The 20,637-nt window shown below is 44.9% G+C and overlaps 1 protein-coding gene across 3 annotated transcripts in view; it reads right to left on the reverse strand.

Annotated features, from left to right (window-relative positions):
• Positions 1-20,637, reverse strand: part of DOCK11 (dedicator of cytokinesis 11) — a 79,701-nt gene that overhangs the window by 34,408 nt on the left and 24,656 nt on the right. For 2 of the 3 annotated variants that reach the window (XM_035325937.1, XM_035325939.1), the window contains exons 10-30: positions 20,327-20,410; positions 18,208-18,348; positions 16,255-16,464; positions 15,585-15,707; positions 15,311-15,393; positions 14,119-14,241; positions 13,871-13,947; positions 12,534-12,718; positions 12,366-12,431; positions 12,090-12,182; positions 11,531-11,654; positions 10,746-10,867; positions 10,225-10,311; positions 8,775-8,864; positions 7,216-7,334; positions 4,738-4,807; positions 4,533-4,658; positions 3,897-3,968; positions 3,341-3,487; positions 2,797-2,880; positions 2,259-2,370 (exon numbers count right to left, since the gene is read on the reverse strand). In XM_035325937.1, the coding sequence (XP_035181828.1) occupies positions 2,259-2,370; positions 2,797-2,880; positions 3,341-3,487; positions 3,897-3,968; positions 4,533-4,658; positions 4,738-4,807; positions 7,216-7,334; positions 8,775-8,864; positions 10,225-10,311; positions 10,746-10,867; positions 11,531-11,654; positions 12,090-12,182; positions 12,366-12,431; positions 12,534-12,718; positions 13,871-13,947; positions 14,119-14,241; positions 15,311-15,393; positions 15,585-15,707; positions 16,255-16,464; positions 18,208-18,348; positions 20,327-20,410 (2,338 nt within the window). The remainder of the gene's footprint in view (positions 1-2,258; positions 2,371-2,796; positions 2,881-3,340; positions 3,488-3,896; positions 3,969-4,532; positions 4,659-4,737; positions 4,808-7,215; positions 7,335-8,774; positions 8,865-10,224; positions 10,312-10,745; positions 10,868-11,530; positions 11,655-12,089; positions 12,183-12,365; positions 12,432-12,533; positions 12,719-13,870; positions 13,948-14,118; positions 14,242-15,310; positions 15,394-15,584; positions 15,708-16,254; positions 16,465-18,207; positions 18,349-20,326; positions 20,411-20,637) is intronic. The other variant, XM_035325938.1, reaches the window with a different exon arrangement.

Raw genomic sequence — 20,637 nt, forward strand, 5'->3', positions numbered from 1 at the left:
ACAAGTATGAAAGCTTTTCTGTGGTTATGCATGGTGCATACACACAGCTTTGAAAATCCCAGCCAAAGGGTACCAACAGCTTTGTCCCATGCAAAAACATATTTTTAAATTGGTTGATTCATAAGTAACATTTATTGGTTTGTGAAAATCTGATTCAGAGGAAAGAGAAAGCAATCTGAACTATTATCTTGCTTTCATTGTTAGTCATGTTAGTAAATGCCTAAGTGTCACACATCATGGTTACCTCATTAGTTGGATGCAAGCTAACTGATTGGAGGTTGCATATTTAATTTGACATTAGAGAATTCAGTGACACCAGTTGGACCTACCCACTGAAGTGAACTGTTCCACAGTAAATGAAAAAAAACTAATCTGTGCATAAAAAAGAAAGGACTAACAAAAAGACAGCAAAAGCAAACAGCTCTTGGAGAAATTAGAGAGTACATCATGTTCTAATATTTTTTTACAAACTGCTTGCTTAACTTTCAACTTCTGTCAATCTCTTGGGTTCTTTGCTATCACAAGATTGCAAAAACAGCTCTGTGCTGCTGACTGAGGGCAGGCTTGGTGGTTTGCTCTGGCTGATGAAACACACGTCTCCAAGGAGAGACAATAGGGATGCAGACCAGCTACCAGCCAATCATCAGTTTAGATGTTTCAAAGAAACTGCTCCAGGATGCAATCTTCCAGCTCTCTGGGATGTGTTCTGCCTGCAGGCCCATCTATACCAGCTTCTGCTGCAGAAGCCCTCTTTTTCCATCTTCCTGGAGGCTATTCATTTTTTTCTGAGGGACAGAGTACTAGGGGGCTGGGCATGTCCCCTCTCTTCATTTAAATTAAGCTGATACAGAGATGAGGCTCCCCAGCAGGACATTTCCTTGGTGAAGTGCACATCATAACTGTCAACCTCTGAGCCCACTGTCTCCTGTAATGACAGGTCTGTCCTTTAAAGAAAGAGTCTGCAATGGAGATGTACCACTATGCCTCTACCATGGCAGTTAAACCAATGCAAAGGTGAATGTTAATTAAGAAAGAGCATTGTTATGTTATCATGCCACTAATAAGCAATGGGGAGGCACTGTGCTTGTGTGTTTTTCTGTTAGCCATTTCTAGTAGTGCTCTTTGTTAAAACTACGGAAGGCAAGTAACCAAACTGATGTAAGTGTACGCTAATGTTAGCACCTGGCCCAGAAAACTCAGCGCAGTCAGAAACATACCAGAATGAAGGAAACCTGAGAGTTATTGCTGTTTTCGCCACCAGGATGCAAAGGGAACCCCTCTGGGATTTGCATGGCTGCTTCTGGAGGCACAGCCAAACATTCCCTCATCGCCAACAAAATAAATCCACAAGGATTTCACATAGGAAATCCCAAGCCTCACCTTCCTCTTTGGTACTTGTTTTGGCCAGGTTATTAGCACCCAGATCTGGCTATTTTCACTACATTTATCTAGCACAGATGAGAAATCAGGACCCAGAGAGCATGAGGCTATGTCTATGACAATCTTAGGATGCTGGTGAGGCACTCTGGGCCCAGCACTGTGCATCCCTACTGTCATCGGTAGCCCAGCTGCAGCCAAATACTTGTACAGCACCTCAGCTCGGGCCCTTGCAAACTGCATCTGTCCTGTGGTGAGCAACATCAGGACCGAAGGGGACGTGGTGTGACTGTGAAAGCAGGCTGGGTGCATGGCGGTGCCATGGCACATACATCCATGGTATGCACTAAGGATTGGCATGGGCTCAGGTCCTCTGCTGGCTGCCTTCAGCCCAGGCTTGAGTACAAGCTTGAATGCACTGTGCACAGCTATACTTGTGTTCAAAATGAAAGCAGAAAGCAACCTAAATCACCTTCTTGTGGCCATAAAGAGAGCTGGCAGCAGAGCAGCGAATGCAATCTTTTCTCCTTTATCTCCATTCACTGTGGCCCTGATTGATGAGAAACAATACTTCTCAGGGGATGCTGATAGTAGTAGAAACAAAGGATTACACTTGTACAACCTGTATTTACTGAAATAGGGGCAATTTGTTTTGAATATTGTGAATCCCTTGTGAATTTAAACATAGGAAATACTGAAAGGACTGATTGCAGACCATTCTGGAGCCCAACAAGGTAATGCTGCCAGAGCAGCATCTTTTCCTGAGGTTAATGTAAATAAGACATAAATTTCCTTGACAGTAAAGCAAGTTATGATTGGTTTGAGGCCATCAAGAATGACAAATTATAGCTTCCTAGCCTGTCCCCTGAGAAAGGACATACCTTGAACTCTCTGCAGCTTGGGTTTGGAAAAGGTCATTGGCAAGTTCAGAGGAATGTAGTGCTCATGATTGCAAATGGTTTGAAGAAATTCAAACTTGTATTCAACCAGCAGCTGAGGAAAAAACAAACAGACAAATAAAAAAATATGTTTTCAGTTTGACTTATTTGCTTCCAGTTCTGTGTGCTTCTTATAAAAGACTGGGGAATATAAATACCATTTAGTGATCTTAGTAATAATTGACCACTTTTTGTGATGTCCTCTTAAGCATCACTGTATGCAACTGTCACTTGGGATGTCCTTCCCTTTTTCATCCAGACTATTAACCAGTCCCTCCTTCAGTTCTGGCTCTTTATATTGTTTTAAAGCTTAGCTGCATAGAGGCTCTTAGCCTAGACAGAGAGGTCTCTGCCTACAGAAAGCTCTGCAAGAACAGTGTCTAAAAGGCCTCCAAGCGTGTTATGAAATAATAACTACAGAGCTTTGGCTAAGGTAGACAAGTACAACCACAAACCACCTTTCAAGAAATGCACTACGTACCTTAGGGTCTTTTGGGCTGAATCCAGAAATGTAATCATTTATCAGGTTAAAAACAAATCCTCTGTCCATAAAGGTCAAACAACGCTGCAGAAAACATAGTGGCATGTAACCAATCATTAAAGAAGAAAGCAATCATCCTAAATCATCTCCATGCTACCATCCCACCAGCAGCCAGATTTGATCATCTGGGTATCAATTTACTTGATCCTTTTTCTCTGAAATTATTGGGATGACCTCACTTAAGTCTCCAGTGGACAACAGAAATGTTTAAAATGAGAGCAAGCATATTTCATCTCAGGTTTTGAACAGTTTCTAGTCATGACTGAAAACCCTAGATAATATATTGAGCATCATAGTCTCTCAGAATGTTTCTTTCCTAGGAAAGCTAATCTCGAGTTTTCATCATTGAAGAAACCTGAGAGATGAGACAGTAAAAACACATTTGTTTGATTGATACTTTTTGTCTTCCCCCCCCCCCCCCCCCTTTTAAAATAAAATAAAATAAAATAAAATAAAGCCTGGGAGAATGAAAGAAACTGCTGACCTTCAGGAAATTAGCCAAGCTAAAATTGGCATTCCTGGATTCTTCGGGGATTTCGTTATAGCGTATGGTCACGTGAGGAATGATGGCAAGCAGGAGCGAATGCAGGGCATGCTGGTAGGAGTCAGGAAACCGCTGGCCCCTGGGCAGCTGAAACCAAAAGCATGTCGTACACTCAGTGCTGCAGGCGAGCAGCTGGGAGAGAACTGAGCACAGGCACAAGTTCCCTTCAACATTTGTTTATGTTTTTTATATTTGTTTATGTTGCTTCCTAATAAAACATTGGCACAAAAAAAGCTGTGGCTGAAAATACAGTAGCTTGTAACAGAAAATAAAGGCTGCACAAGCCACAGGGAGATCTGGAATTTTTAAATTACAAAAGAGAATGAAAAAGAGAAAAGAGGGAAAAGAAAAAAAAAAGGAATGATCTGGCTAGCCATTCAGCTTGTCTTTTTTTTTTTTTTCAAATAAAGAATTACATAGTTTTTCATTAAAAAAAATGGAGGAGATTTAGTTTGTGACAGCTCTGTAATGCAGCATTGAACAAATTCATTTTTACCTTGATTTTGTTTTCTTCCAGTAAGTATATTGCCATTGATTTTGCCAACGCTTCAAAGAAAAACCACGAGTACTAGAACAAACAAAGAATATTATTTTTTTTTCAGCAGGACTGAACACGCTTGACTATGTGGCGAAGAAGCAGTGTGGGAGATAGAGTTCATATTCAAATGGCATTTTGTAAGCACGGCTGTGCTTGCACAGCCAGCTTGGCATGGGAAGCAATCTGGAAGCATGCTGTGCTACCTGGAGGAGTCTTGCCAGCCTTGGGGTGAGAATAGCTCCATCTCTCTGCACCCCAAGGTGCTCTGCAGGCCGTCAGCAGAGTTTAGGGTGCAAGTCCTACCCAGAAGGGCAGGAACTCAGTTTGCTTCCAACATGTGGCATGAAGAAAATAGATGAAACTGGCAAACTGGAAAGCCCTTTGCTGTGTCTGGCCATGAGCCTTAACACAGGCAAGTCCTTTGCAAGAACTTGTCTCTGTTGCAAGGGGAGAACCTCAAGGATGTGGATACAAGGAGCTGCCCTGGTAGCTTTGCTCCTTGGTGGGCTTGGATGGGTGGAAATGCTGGGCTTTATTCCAGATCCCCTTTTTCTCCCTTCTACCTTTGGCAGCCAAATACTGCCAGTACTTCACCTTGAGTAGCTTATTGATGGCTAGAAAATCTGCTGATTGCTTCAAAATCGTGGCCATGGAAAGGACCAGTATTTCATGGGTCATCTTCGCCTGTGCAACACTGGGTTTCTCAGCTCGAAAGACGTACTGAAAGGCAAGAAGAACAATGTCAGTAGTGTGCCTGCTCACAGCAGGGAGTTTCACAGAATGGTATGTCATGACTGACCTTTATGAAGGAGCGCAAGTAGTGGTCTAGGCCTTCTTCATGGCACTTGGACACTATGTGCAGAAGCACCCTGGGGAGAAATGTGGTTTGTGTTCAGCATGCAGCGGGAGGGCAAGTTCCTCCAGCTCATGAGCAGACCCTGTCTGTGCCCTATCCTGCTCAACACCGGCAAGGCCTGATTGCTGCAAAGGTCCTGGTTTTCCAGACAGTACTTGCAGGCCAGCGTCCCAGCTCACAACTCTTGTGGCTGCACCATCCTTGCCATAGCTCAATCTATCAACAGAGCACCTAGAGCTGAGCACCCAAAGCTTTTTATCCTGATGCTGGACTGGACCAGGTGTCACCCTGACCAGCTACCTTCAATGTTCAGTGCCCCCTGCACAAGGAGGTGAGGTGGAGTGATTCCCTGTGGAAGATATATCCTTGCACATTAGCCTCTGTGCATACTAGGATCAAAGTCTGCAGCTCCTTAAACCCATATTTCAGTGAGCATTAGGCACCTGAACAACATTCAGGGGCTAGACTAGTCAAAACTGAAAATATGAAGTTCATCTGCTCCTTGGCTGGTGTCACCCAACACAAGATGCATATCCAGATCTCTACATGAAGAGGGAGCCAAATTTCACCTTCTGCACACCACCAATTCATCCACATCATACAGCTTATTGTGTGTTGAGTCTGTCCTCATTGTGAACCTTTTCCTAATGCTAACAAGAGTGATTTCTAACAACAATAACACTACATCAAGTCTGAAAAATCAATTAAAAAAAATAAATAATAATAATAATAATAAAACAACAACAACAACAACAACAAAATCTCTGCTGAGAAGTGGAGAAAAATTCTCCATGGTTCTTATACTCTGATATCTTCCTGGTTCCTCCAAATGTATTAATTTTGAAGGCTCTTTTTTACCAAATTGATGTCACTTGTATCCTCCCGTGCTCCTTGTTACGTGTGCTAAATTTTTTTCAGGCTTACAGTTCACTGGGGATACACAGCCCCTGAAGAACATGCCAGCCCTCTGGAAGCACTCCAGGCAGTTGACGAAGGCAGCAAATGCCTGGGTTCCCCAGCCAACATCAGGAATTTACATTCCAGTTCAAGTCAGAGGGAACAACAAACTGTTGCACATTGTCATAGACCCCATAGGCCAAACCACAGAGAGGAGTTTACAAGCCACTTATCAGATAAGGCGAGCTTTAAATTCCACTCTGAAACACTGGATAGGAAAACAGTTGTCATTAACAGAGAGCTACTGACAAATGGGAAAGGATCAGGCCAAGCTTTTCACAAATCTGTGGAGCCGAACGTGGGAGCTGGTCACCCAGCAGGTAGCTGTGGGGTCACTTATTACCTGTGGGGTCACTTATTACCCTGTCCTTGTCCTCTGGCAATTTGAGCAGAATGGGAGAGTGCTTGGCACAGAAGCAGTCCCCACACCTTCACCCCAGGACTGTGACTGCAACGGGACCTACATCCTTGGGGAACCAGGGCTGTCTCTGACCTTTGGTTTCGTGAGAGCAAGGTGCTTTTGATATGTGGATATGTTCCTCCTGCAGTCGGATCAAGACCTCCATGCAGCGGCATCCAGCATTCCCCTAGGCATTGCAGCGCTTTATAGAGCAAGAGCCATAAGAGGAAGGTGCATGTTTTTAATGCATCCTTCGGTTTATGGTGACCAGAGGGAGGACTGAAAGATGCTTTCAGACCTTTTGCTCTGTTTGGGAGCAGCGGCACGGCACGGCACCAGGCGCTAGGCAGCAGTGCCCTCTGCGGGCTGCTGCCACGGCTGGGCAGGCGCTGCCTGAGGCAGCCCCTGCACCATGGGGTTTTCGGGGCCCCCACCCATGGTGACACCACCGGCAGCTGGGACACCCGTGAACATTTTGGCATGCCAGTGACCTGGCTTCCCTGGCAGCAAGCCCCTCCAGCAAACCGTGCCCGACTGCTGAAGGGAGTTCTGAAACCTCCAGAACAAGGCCTGTGAGCCAAACGATGTGATGGGGAGCAGAAAAATCCAATCCCCATGTTCCAGGTGCTGCACTGGGATGCCTCACCACAGCCAACTTGCAGCACTCTGCCGGGTCTTCACAACATATGTCATCTAGGACTACTGCTAATTATATTTCTTGTCACGAGTGACAAAATATCAGGATGGTTTCCCTGAAATCACTTCCTTAAGCGTCCCCTCACCTCCTCACCATCTCCAACACTCCTTCTCAGCAGCTATCTTTAAACTAACACATTTTCCCCCAGGCAGCTCCCAGGAGAAGGGCCCCATGCTGCCTCATGCCACTTCCCTGTGCCAGAGGGAGGCAGCGTCTGGTGCTCCACTGCATGACCGTGCGACCAAGCAGCAGTGGACAGCCAGTGCTGTCGCTTAGCTCCCTGTGCTGGGAAACCACACCCGGGCTTGCACTGTAGTTTGCGGCTTTGCGTTTGCAACTGAAGAAAGATTGTTTACCAGACACTCACATGGTGCAGTTGACAGCTACTTCATCTTCCTGGGTCACATTTGTAAGGACTCTAAATAGTTGCATAAGAATTACAGGTAGAAACTGAATCATTACTTGGATCTCCATGGCGTGCAAACACTAAAACAAATGTTCAAAATACAGACACTTTTAGTTCAACATTTTGCAGATGTTAAATATTTATAGTCCACAGACATTTCTGTGGCAATATGACAGGCATTAGCAAATGCTTCAGGGTCTGGGCTTCAGCCTGCCAGAGGACAGGAGAACTTGGACCCGTAGCACTACTTACTGCCTGCATTTCAGCTGACAGATACCAGCTGCATGCCTTCAGGGAGCAACATGAATCACTCATGGCAGGTATTAATCCTCGTCTCAGATGTGCCCAGGCAGCTATGACTTAATTAGAGGTCACATGCTACAGCTTGACCCCAGTAACCCAGAATTTAAGGCTGAAGGTTTGCTTCCAACTCTTCTCGCCATTTCTGACAGTTTTTTGATGTGACTAAGTACCATTTTCACAAATGCCTTTGATGCATGGAAAACTGATGCCCGATAACTTGTGGTAAGACTTTTCTCTAAAGTGCAGAGCTTGCTATTGGAAATTAGATTTAAGTGACTTGGTGAAGGCCAAGACCATCTGTTGTACACACCCTTCACCTGTCTCATAGGTCTCTTTTGCCTGAATCTCATGATATGAGTCTAGGAAGGACAGTGTATTTCATTTTCAGTTTTCAAACCTGCAAATCTAAAGAAACACTCTTAAATCTGTATGTGGGTATTAAAATGACTGAAATTACTTATGTATCAGTGGTAGGAAGCCCCCATTTGTGGCTAGCATATAAATGTTTCCCTGCTTGCATGCTGCAGTGCATTCAAAGCAACAGTTTCTTAGTGCTTGGCTTCAAAACCTGCAATTATTTTTGCTACTTAAAATATTTGTATGCTATCTGAAACACACCCAGTAACTTTGTGATGATAAATCCTCAGCACTGGAAATGGAGTTGTTGCTACAGCAGCAATCTCAAAAACAGACAGTTATGGAAGGAAACAAGGACAGTAAACAGCCAAGAAATATATTCCCTACAGAAGCTTTTGTTGGACCTGCTCCGAGGCCCTTACTCATGCTGCAGTGAGTACTGAAAAGTTAGGTCTGGGTCACAGGCCATCTGTGGTCAAACTTCACTGAGTTACAATCTCACAGATCTTTTTTCAGCCTGAAAAAAAATAATCCTGTTTTGAATAGATAAATGTGTGAAACCAAGGAATCATGCTACAGTTTTAAAATTTTAGATCAGATCTACGGCAGCAGCAGAGGAGTGTGCGAGCCTATCAGGAGGAGGGTTTGGCATGAGCATGGAAGAGCAAGGCTGACTACATGTTTCTTCTACTGGGAAAGGCAGCAGGAAGCAGCACACAGACAGCAGACAGTTGTGTCGGTACGCAACGATGTACTGGTCCCAGCACTGCAGTGAGTGTGTGTTCCTACGGAACAGGGCTCTGGGTATTTACTGATGGTCCAGAAAACATAAACAAAACCTACTGACAGGCACTGTTCACCTTTAGGTATTTAACAAGCTCTCCAGGGACTTCCTTAGCTCCCGCCTGAACCAGCTGGCAGTACTGGAAGAATTTGTGCAAGTGCATGTCCTGGAAGAGAGGAAAAGTAAGTTCAGTGCAGCAGACTCAGTTTTTACCTGCCCCTACTTTCCAGCTTACACATGCAACTCCGCTGACAGACCTGCAGCAGAGAGCCAGGAGCATGTACATTTCTAGCAAGGCTCCTGTCAGTAGCAGTGGCACTCCTGGTCCCCAGCTGCCACCCCCCAGGACGACAGCACAGCTGCAACTCTTTCATACTGCCTCACTATCTGCCTCACTGACCTCCTGCAGTCCATCTGAAGCAGACCTCAGCTCCTTCCTGTGCTTCTGTTTCCCTCCCTCCTCTTCCAATGTGAAATGTAATTACTGGGTTATTGAATCCTGAGATGCATCTGGGAATGCAATTTAAAGGGTTGTAGAGATACTGTGCTGCTCTTAGTTCCGTACAGAATCAGTAAGACCTTAAAACAGGTTTAGATGATGCTTATAACAAGTTGCAGTGAATGTAAATGCAGCTGATCCTATCTGGCACAGGACAACAAGCCCTGCCAAGTACATTTCCCCATGAGCAGTACAGACAGGAGGTGCCCTGGAGCATTTGCTCAGGATCTTTGCACATCACATGAGACTTGGGGAAGTCCATCACCACCATAAGTCAACAGAACACTTGAGGACTAGGTAAAACAGCCTAAACTGGTTTCAAAGGGAAATGAGGATTCTTGTTCTCTTGTGAAAAGTGTCTGCTGTTGTCAGATTTTTTAAATTTATTTTTTTAAGTCAATGTACAGTCTATTCTTTGGGAAAAACCAACCTCCCATCTCCACCAGTTCTGTGCTCTTTTGCATCGTTGAAGCAGCTTATTTCACAGTCACAGAATGGCCAAGGTTGGAAGTGACCTCTGAAGATCATCTAGTCCAACCCCCCTGATAGGCAGGATCACCTAGAGCACATTACACAGGATGGCATCCAGGCAGATTTCAAATATCTCCAGAGAAGGAGACTCCACAACCCCTCTGGGCAACCTGTTCCAATGCTCTGTCACCTTCACAGTAAAGAAGTGCCCTCTCATATTCACCGGACCTCCTGTGCTTCAGTTTCTGCCTGTTGCCTCTCATTTTTTTTTTTTTTTTTTCTCAGGTGTTTCCCTTGTCCTGTCAGCTACAGCACAATTGGCCAAGAAAACATCAGCACCTCCTAGGGCTCATTCACTCACACAGCTATCTCATCAAATCTAGACAAAGCAGCAGACCCCTGCAAGTAATCCCTGCTACAGAAGTATCTCAGCGCTGCTCTGCAAACATGGGTACCCCTGTCCCACAGCACCTACAACAGTGCTGCAGCAGAAATAAAGCAGTTGCTTCCTCTGCATTTGTGTTGAAAGTCTACAAGGACAAGATGTTTGACTTACCTGGGTGTAAATGGTTGAATCCAAGTGGATTCTGATTTTAAAGAGAGGCTTTGCTCCATCCACCCACTTTGCATCCACGCTGGACTGCTGTGAACAGACAACATTCAAGCACTTGGCCTCAGAATGTGGAGAGAAGGTGGTTCTGTGCAGGCAGACACCTGCTCAGAAGGAAAGGCTAGGGTGGAAGAACAGGGACTCCCAGTGACATGACTGCAGCCACGGCAGGGCAGAGGGGTCCACATGAGAACATGCATGCAGAGCATATGCCTACAGTCCTCGCTGCACCATGTACAACAGCCCAGTCCAGCCTGTCACAGAAATATGATCTGCAACCTATACAATCACAGAAAGTGGAATGAAAGTGTCTTATCTCCCACCCCTTTGAACAGTAAGCTTTGGGGGCTACGCTGCTCTGAGGATCTTTCCAGCCATGCAGAGCACAAGCACAAGGCAAGAACTTACAGCGGTAACAAAAGCTCAGCTTTTTTCTATGTTTAAGCCGTTTTAAATATCTGCCCTACCCTTCGTGACTCTGTGTCCCCGAGACCCAGGTAACCAGGTGGAAGGTTGGATGAAACAGGCAAATGCCGTTCCAGGGTGACAATCCGTCCATCCTTCAGCAACGGGACCCAGGCGTACCCCACTGCAGAGGCAACCGAGGGACCAAAGTTAGCAGACACGCAGTGATACATGGTTAGCTCAAGCTCCAAAAGGAGCTGTGTCTCACCCTAAGAAAATCCAACTCACAGTAGCGAAAGTGGCTTCAACCAGGCTGGGATCGATCATGTCAGCCTTGCTAAAACATATTTTACCTGAAGACTGAGTGAACAAAATTCAGACAGTGCTCAACCGAGATAAGGAGTGGGTTTGAGGAACAGAAATGATATGTGAGCTGTGAGCATCGTGACAAGGACGAGGGTCCTTGAGTTGCCTGAGGACTGGTGGGAAGGAGAAGCCTCCCAACCAGGGGGGCTTCAGTACGCTCAGTCTCTTACATGAGCCTAGTGTTGGCAGGACCAACCTTGGAGGCCTTGATTTTGTGCCAAGTTTTTGTTACTGACTTGGCTGACAATAGTCCTATTCACAAAAGCCAAATCAAGAACGTGCAGAAATAGCTGTCAGATTGCAGCAAAAATATGAGATTTAGTATACACAGTTTAAACCCACAATTTGTCTTAGGTTGCTTTCAAAACACAAAATTCAGATAAGCTACATTTATGTGTCTAGACATACATTTCATGTGTCTACATTTATTTTATCTTGGACTCTTAAACTCCAACAGAAATAATGTAAGCGGTGAACATACCTTGAGTTTCAACGGTGTCCTGTTTTTTTGATGTTGCCTTTGTATTAATTTCACAGCTGACATGATAGAAGGTGAAAAGCAAATGATGCTTTTGATGGAGGTGAATTGGAAGCTCAATTTTAATCTAAAATGATATCACGATAGATAAGACCTTATTTTTAATCATGGAGTAAAATTTTAAGTTCTATTTTATTTCACAAATGTTACATTTTATGCAGTTACACAAGACACATTCCTACCCATCCATGATATCTCCTGGCTAACATTTTCATCACATTTGCACATTAGTTATTAATGGGGGTGTGTGATTGGAGTGCACAAAGCGTGACAGTAAAGACAGCAGAAAACAAACCTGCATTAAAAATTGACAAAGTCTCTCACTTTGCTGGGCCCATATACTGAGGCGCAAAGGGGAAAAGGGCTGTTTTTTTGTTGTTGTTTGTTTTGTTTTGTTTTGTTTCCTTTTTCCATATTTCACTCAGCCCTGGAAAAATCTTGAAAAGCCGCTTGGCTTTGTAGTACCCAGGCAAATCAGTTATTTCCCACCATTTTGCTTTACCTCATCGTAGAACTCTGGGCTCTGGTTGTGATGCAGCACAGCTGCGTATGCATTTACTGTCAGGAGGTGGCCTCCAGGTTTGCCATATATACACTGGAAGTACAAATGAGAAACTGGATTCAGAGTTGTTGCCACCCTAAATTAGCTGACCAAATTGAAACAGCGAGCATGAAAACTCAGTGCTTTCCCACTGTCCTGCTCAACTTGGCTGGCATATGGACAGCACAGCAGTGAGCAAATGGCAGTCCCAGTTCCCTAGAAATACCAGGTACCCACCTTTAACGGCCTGGCATCAGCTTCATCTGAATCCCTGAACTCAATACAGACAGCAATATTCCTCGCCTGGAATGGGGGAGAACAGGAAGATGAGCCATTGCTCCAGGTCAGCAGCATCACCCCAAAGCCCACCAAGCCTGCCTGTGGCCTGTTCTCTGGTTTGCTCACCTTTGCAAACACTTTCTGGTTCTCATACTTCAAATGCAAGGGGTAGACATAAAGGTGGTTCTTGTAGACAGTGAAGGGGTAACAGTATTTTGCAACTTCTGGGACAAGCTCCTCCACTTCAACTGCAATGTTCTCACAGCTCTTCTCAAAAGGCTTTATAGGAATATAAGAAGCTGTAACACAGTCTAGAAGAGAAGAAAAGCGTGGATGAGCACACACCCCAGAAACATGGGAAGTACAGCTTATGTGAAAGGAAATTTGTGGTGTGAAACTCTGCCATTGCTCCTGAGCACTCAGTTCTCTCCATGCTGGAGGGCCGTGTGTATTGACCAGGCGGTGGGGCTTGGCCCACTCCCATAGAAATGATTAAGGGAAATTTCTCCTCTTGATCACGCAGCATCTGAGGTCCCCATCTGCATTAGCAATACTGAGAAAAGACGGGTGCACAGGCACCACGGTGCTCCGTTCTCCTTGCCAGAGAGGACTGCAGAAATGGCACTTTGCTGCAGCTCTGGGCAAAGTTGAAGGGCCTTGTGGCCCACCCACGTCTGGGCAGTGACGACTGCTCTGCCCAAGACCTCTAACCTGAGACTCCCAGAAATGTGACCTGTTAAGTTACTGTTTTATAAATCACACAAATGCTATCTAACTGAAGCAGACAGGCTACTGAAATGACTTGAGACTGACTTCTCAAAATGCATTGGTTCTACTATGTCAGTCCTTGGCTCTCTGCTTCAGAAAGATGCTTGATGGTTAGTTTGCCTGCAAATACCTGTGCATAATCCCCACCTAATTCACTGAAACTCACATCCATCATGAGGGAGAGTTCAGCTCAAGTGATGGTGTTCACAAAGATTAAAAAAATAAAATAAAAAAAGAAGGCTGCCAGAAAAGCCTTTTGGACAGGGGACTGGATCACAGAACCCATGACAGGAGCTGGTAAAAGCCCATGGGGTGACACTGAACACATCAGGAGTGTGAAGAATCACACTGAGCATGTTTGCGAAGCCCTCTGCTGTTATATAAGCCTGGTGTAATAATAATGGCAAAAGCAGGCACGTGGCTTCCTTTAGATTTAGGAATCTAACTGAAACCAGGACAGATGTGACAACCAAGCTGCAAAGCAGATGCACCTCCCAGGTAAACCTCTGCACTTGGATCACAACCCTCCAAAGAATCCATCAGAAAGAGTTACAAGTCAGCAGTTGTCCTGAATTGCACATTTCTTATTGCAACACCAGGATATTCTTGCTAACGAAACAGAAAAACTCCCCATAGAAGTGCTTACTCATGAGGCTAATACCACCAGCATTTATATTCAGATCCAAGATTCTTACTTGTGAAGTCCAGCGGGATGTCTTTGATGACAATATTTAACTGGGCTGGAATGACCTGTAGTTTTGTCTTCTCTGGTCTGCATTAGGAAGAAAGGAACATGACTATGAATCTTGAAAATTCAGGTGCTGAACACATCAGGAGGGCTTTTTGTTACCCCCTGAGTATTTCAGAAATTGTAATCTCATGCTTACACTTACTGTTTAAAAATGTATATTAAAATGCCTCTGCACCAGTCTCTTACACTTACTTCTTATACTCTGCTAAAAGCTTCAGCATATCTTCATTTGAGAGTTTGCTACTGTCTTGCTTGTACAGAGGTGAGAATTTTCCTTCAGCATCGAGAGTGCCCTGGGAGTCTTTGAAAACTGGCCTGCAGAAAAGAACAGACACGCTTCCTAAATGTTGGTAAATATGCAGACATCTGAGGTATTTGACAGTCTGGAGTTTTGATAAAGAGGTTCGATAAGAGGTTGATAAAGAGGCAAGAGGTTTGCTGGATGGTGACTGCTCCGATCACCTCCAGACCTCATGATCACTCTCCCATCCTCACATGGTGTTTAGACCCCACACAGTCTGCCACGCACCATGTCACATAGACTTGCATGGGACATCAACCATTACTTTTCTCTCAAGCCAGGTGAGAAATACACACCCAGCCCAGCTCCAAACCTATTCCGCAGTCATAAATGTCCTTCAATCCCCTTCCACTAATACTGAGTAGTAAAGTATTTTCCTAACAGGAAAATCCAGCTCAGGAATACACATTGCAAGCTGTACACCACCAAATCCCAGCTTACCACGACAATCATCTGGTGTTCCCGTATCATTACTGTCACTTGCGTCACCACCAAATGGCAATTAGCAACAGGAGGCAGGGCCAAAGGGTTGAACTTGCCTGTAGGGCCTTCTGATGTGAGTTGTAAGGGAGTTACCACTAATGTACTTTATCAGTCACATAAACTGATAACAGTGAGGGAATAGGATCACTATTCTCTGGTCATTCCCAAGAACGTTAATTAAAGCAGAGACAAAGCTGATTGCCACCATCAGGCCAGGAGGTCTCCACTCGCATCCTTTCCCTGGGAATGCGTGGTGCCAGGAAGGAATTTCTACAGCAATTCCCGCAATAGCATGGGACAGGGTAATCCACCTCCAGGAATGTTCTGCCTTAAAATCAGTTAACTGCAGGTCAGCGGGAAGGTTACTGTCTTCCCAGCACTGTTTATGATTTAATATTTTGTTTCTAATTCTAGACAGAGTATTTCAGGCCAATCCACATTCTGCCTAGGGAGTCAGAGCCAGATTCTGCCCCCTGTTGCTTCCATGCAACCTCACTAACTTGAGCAAGTTGGCCCTTTGCCCACTCAGCCTAATGGTGTCCCAAATAACTTACAGCAGCAGCTCCCATACCAGCCAAAGCACAGTCCAAGGTGACTAACCTGGCAGCCCAGCCGAAGGGCATCCTGTACTGCCCAAGACGGCTGCACACCTGCTTGGCCACTTTATGGACCTTCTGGGCTGTCTGCAAAACACAAGAGAGAAGGTGAGCATGTGCCACTGCTTCCACACCACTGGTAGCAGAATGGATGAAGACCAAAATTTGCCAGAAAGAAGCTAAAGAGCAGCAGAAACAACCCATGTTTCAGACCATGCTACTCCCCACAACAACAGATGGCACCACTAAGCAGGTACTCTAATGGGCCCATCCAATACCTTCCCCGGGTCCGAGTTCTTCATGTACGGCTCTGCACAGTGTGTAATGCTGCCCTGCAGCACCTTCTCCACGCGGGCTACCAGGAAGATCTCCACATGTGGGTCGGTCACAGAGAAAACACCCTACAACAAATAGATGGCAGGCTGTCAGACAGTGGGACACCCTACTCACAGCACTGGGTTTGGCCCCAGTTGTCTCACATCCCTTGCCACAGTCCACACAGACCCTGCTACAGCTGCTGCCATAGCTGGGCCATGGGGGCTCGCAAGGCTTAAGAACAGTCAGCTTTTGAAAAACTCTAGCTGGTATTTTGCCTATAGCTACCAGCAAACCCAAAGTGGCAATCAGCTAGAGACACTGACCAAAGCATGACAAAGCCCCACAGCTCCAGAGAAAAGCTGACTTCTGCTTTTCCTTTTGATTGACCTGTTCTCATTTCAGCAGATGAAGTGAAAGAAATATGGTCAATTGAGATGGCTGATGGCTGTCTGGGGGAGGCAATCTTTCCAAGTAGTGTTTAAACCATGGCTCGCACAACAGGGCATGGCCATCCACAGCAACAGCTCACGAGCACTGGCCCACAAAGTGGATAACAACACACCACAATGCTACTGAACAGCCACAACCTCAATGGAGAGGCAGAACAAGTGGACAAAGTCAGTTCTTCACCCGTTTTATGTAGCGCAGGCAAGACTCAGGTACTCCATGCACAAGGTTCTCGCCCAGTGAACGTCCCTTGGTGTCCTCTGCCCCAGATGTGGAGGCATCCAGCAGCATATCACGAACAGATGGAGGGTTCAAATCCACGTGGAAGTCAGCTGAAATCTTGCAATTATTCTTCAGGTCAAATAATGCCAAGCTTAGGAAAAAGGGCTCAACCTGGAAATTGAATATATGTGTCAAAAAACACAGCATGGTACTGGCTCAAGAATATTCACATGCATTGCCTTTCCCACTAGATTTGCCTTCTGTATCTGTTTGTTCCTTTAGTTTAGCATACCAGAATTTTCCAGGATTCATATAATCCATGCTCATTTGCTCTATAAATACATAAAACCACTTTTTCCCTTCATCATCTTACATTTTGATCTAGTCAATTTAAACAAAGTTACTTTAAAAACCAGCAATGTAAAAGGGTTTATATAAATGATAAACTATGAAGTTATGAAGAAAAGATTACCCCAATCCATCAATTAGAGTTGTGAATTATTTATCCCTTGTAATGAGAAAGAAAGCAACTTAAGAGTGTTTATGTTCACATGCTAGAGAGCACTTCACTCGTCATTGTCCCAGGTTCATCAGCTCTGGCCAGTCCAACTGCAAGGCATTAACAAAACGTTCCTTGGCTGCTATACACCGGGGCACAGAAGCTTAGTATAAAGCACCACCCAGCTAGGAAAGCTTGAACACTGCTGGGGAACCACATGTGCAAAAGCTGCATCTCAGGAGGTGCTCTACAGATGAGGGCTGTCTCACATCAAGCTCAGCTTGCTTTGAAGCTATTGACCTTGACAGCACAATGTAAGTGGCAGCAATTCCACATATTTTTAGTTCAAAGATCCCAGCAGGCATGCGTCCATGTAAGGATAAAAGTGAAGGCCTGCGATAAGGCTGTAGCGTGTCTGAGACATTACAACATAACTTGGAGGCATTACATCAATATTAAAAATGTGCTGATTAGGTCCAATACTGGGCTTGATTAAGTACAAATTACAATCTCTGCTATTGGCAGTGCGCTCATCTGCTGGGAGTGACTGAGAAGAACAAGTCTGGTGTAATAGCTGATCCTACATGGACTGCGAGCTGCCAATGTGAAACCATCACAGAGAGGCTTTTGCAGTCCTAATAGGCACCAGACAAAGTACCATCAGCAGAGACTGGTCAGCTGGTGCTGCTGCCTCCCTCGCATGCAATCATCTGCTGCTCTGGGCACCTTTGCATAGAGGGCTGACTCCAGCCACAGCAAGTATAGGACATAATAATAGGGAGCTTGTCTTGGGAGAAAAGACTGGTCTGTTCAGCCTGGCATAACAAAGGCTGAGGAGAGATATAATTGCTGTCTACAGACCTGAGAGGCTCAGAAAATACAGCAAAGAGCTTTTTAGGCTAAGGTACAACTTTGGCACAATAACAAATGCATACAATAAAGTGGCTGTGAACACTGTTGGTCTGGGAGTCGGGAGAAGGTTTCAGAATAAGGAAATCCCTTGCCATTAGGGGAAATGAAATTAAACACAGCAGTGAGTGGTTTGGAGATGGAGCTTAATCATTTACCAACAGGACTTTCAAAGGGACCCAGAATACTGCAGACATGCTCCTTGCTCTCTATGCTTGTGAACCTCTGGCTTCCCAGCAGTCCCAGTTCCCGGCAGGCGGAGGCACATAAGGACAAACCTCCTCCCCAGATACATTTTGGAACACCGGAATACCAAGGCAGACAAATCCTGCAATGACCCTGGGCCAGCAGACACCACTGGCCCAGGTTCCATCACAGCTCATGGCAGAATGGGATGTCTTTATCCACCCAGATTAACATGCAATAGTTTTTTTTTTTTTTTTTTTTTTTTTTTTTGCCAATGAGTAGAAAGATGCCAAAGCAGGAAATGCCAGAGCTCTCCTTACGTTGGTAGGTCCTCCTTCTGATCGATCACTGAGCTGAGCGAGAAGGTTGAGGGACAAATCCTGGCAGCACACCACAAAGCGCCTGCTGCACTTTTCCTCAAATGGCTTCACATCTGGCTCGATCCCTGAGAAGTCTAGCCTCTATACAGCAAACAAAGAAATGTGGTCTCATTAAAAAAGAAAATATACACCTGAATAATGTTAAGGGATCACATCACAGCCAATACTATCTTAACCATTTTCATTTAGGTGGTGTAAAAAGTACAAGACATTCACAAATGAGTGTCATTTGGTGATGTTACACAAATGTATTCAAGACATGAATTCATGGGGATGTATCAATTTTTAGCAATCTGGTTTGTATAGCACAGAAAACTAAACCTCAGAATGATTTCAGTTCCTTCCTGCTTTGCTGTAACCCTGGGGATCTTCCCAAACACCATTTAGAGCTTGGGGAAGAAAGCGGAACATAAGCCGTCGTTACACTCAGAAAAGTATCTTCCACTTTGAAGATTTGACTAGTTTAAGAGATGGTCCCTGTGCCTGAAATAGAGAGAAGGCACATGCTGTTGGGATCGTGAACAACATCTTGAACTGGAAGGCATTTCTAGATGCACAGCAATAACTGGCATGGTTAGCAACAACAGAGACTGCAGAGCTGGCTGGGAAATCCAAACAGCCTTGATTATAATCACCTCCTTCCTAATCCAGAACACCCATGGCTGGTCTGTGCTACGTCTGCCCTCCTCAGAGAGCAGACACATAAATGACCAAAATACCATCAGCCAGAAAAAGACCCTGAGCCTTCACCACACTCATTCTCCTGGGCACCAGGGACACACAGCTACCAGACACCCCTAAATACCAGCACATCTCTTAGTGACAATCTGGCACAGTCTTATTAATTTTCCCCCTCACATCCTGCAGAAACCTGCATGCCAAACTTGGGATACTGAAATCTCACAAACAAGTAATTTCAGCAAAATAGGCTGCAATTGTTAATCTGATTCTGGGAAACTCTTACCATTGTTTTCCCCTTTTCCTTTCCATGAGAAAAGTGCATTGCAGGTATATGTTCCTGCTCCCAGTTTCCTTAGCACCAGGCATACAAGCACGCAAGTATACACCATACTGCCTGGGGCAGTGATTTTGAATACCCAGTGTTACAGCAGATCTGACTGGCCCGCATCATAATGAAGAGCTCTGTATATAGGGAGGTCAGTGGGAGGGCAGTAAATCTAGCCAAAATCTTTAGATAGGAAAAAAGCATCTCAGATGCTCTGCACGCTACTGTGAATGATATTTCCATTTTTATTATCTGAATTAAATATAGGAAATTTCTCAAAGCTTCTCTTAAAAAACAAAACAAAACAAAAAAACAAAACACCACAACAAAAAAACCTACAAACCTTTTAAAGACTAATTACATATCCTTGTTAAACCAGGATTTTTTTTTCGCAGGTGTGAACAAGCCAAAGCATGCCAGAAGGAGAACCAGAAACTACGAAACAACTTTGAACACTTCTCTAAAACCACGTTAACAATTGCAGCTCATTCCACTGAAAACCCACACCTGGGCCTTGGCAGAAAGCTCAGCTAAGAGGTCAAAGCTGAGAAGAAAACAAGCCAAATAATCAATGAACCCCTGTTCCGGTGCATGAGAACAGCATATGGTGTTATTTTGTTTGTACCTCCCCCACTTCTAAAAACTCTGAAGACTGAGGCTCTCCCTGTAAGCTCCTAGGATTGTCTCTAAGATCACTGCTCCCTCCTCCAGATGTGCATTGATGTCTCCACTTCTAAAGCTTCTGACCCATCATGGGCACCTCCCAGAGGCCCATATGATGGGTTAGAGATCCAGAAACATCAAGATGAATCGCATAAGCCAGCAAAGCTCAAGGGAGGCCCTTTGTGGGGCTGTCGTGAGCTCTCCTTTTATTTGAGCTATCATCTAAGTTGTTCAGCTCATACTGAAAGGAACATGTGCTGCACTCCTATTCTCCAACCCACCAAAAAACACGCTGCCTCTACAGGCAAATGCTGTGACCATGCAAGGGAACAGGGTAGGCATGATGCCAAGGGAGGAAAACCTCACATTTGCCAACAGGGGAATGTTTACCTGGACTTCTGGGTCAAAAGAAAAGAGGTTTTGTCTTCCATCATTTCTGCTCAGTTTGTTCAGCTGATCTGTTTCTCTTCCATACTAGGACAAAGAAAAGCATTGATATTACTGCCTGGCCACACAGAGGCAAACATTTGTTATTTGGAAAGAATGGGAGCAAAACAAAATAAATATTTTTCAGGTTCCCTTTGTGATATATGAGATAATGCAAAGCTTCCCAGCTGTATCTACCAACACCACACAGTCAGAGTAAAATGATGTGGCTCTGCTAAATGAGAGAGCAGCAGAAGGCAACCGAGCTCTGGATC

This window comes from Oxyura jamaicensis, chromosome 4 (assembly GCF_011077185.1).
Source record: "Oxyura jamaicensis isolate SHBP4307 breed ruddy duck chromosome 4, BPBGC_Ojam_1.0, whole genome shotgun sequence".
NCBI classification, from domain to species: Eukaryota; Metazoa; Chordata; class Aves; order Anseriformes; family Anatidae; genus Oxyura; species Oxyura jamaicensis.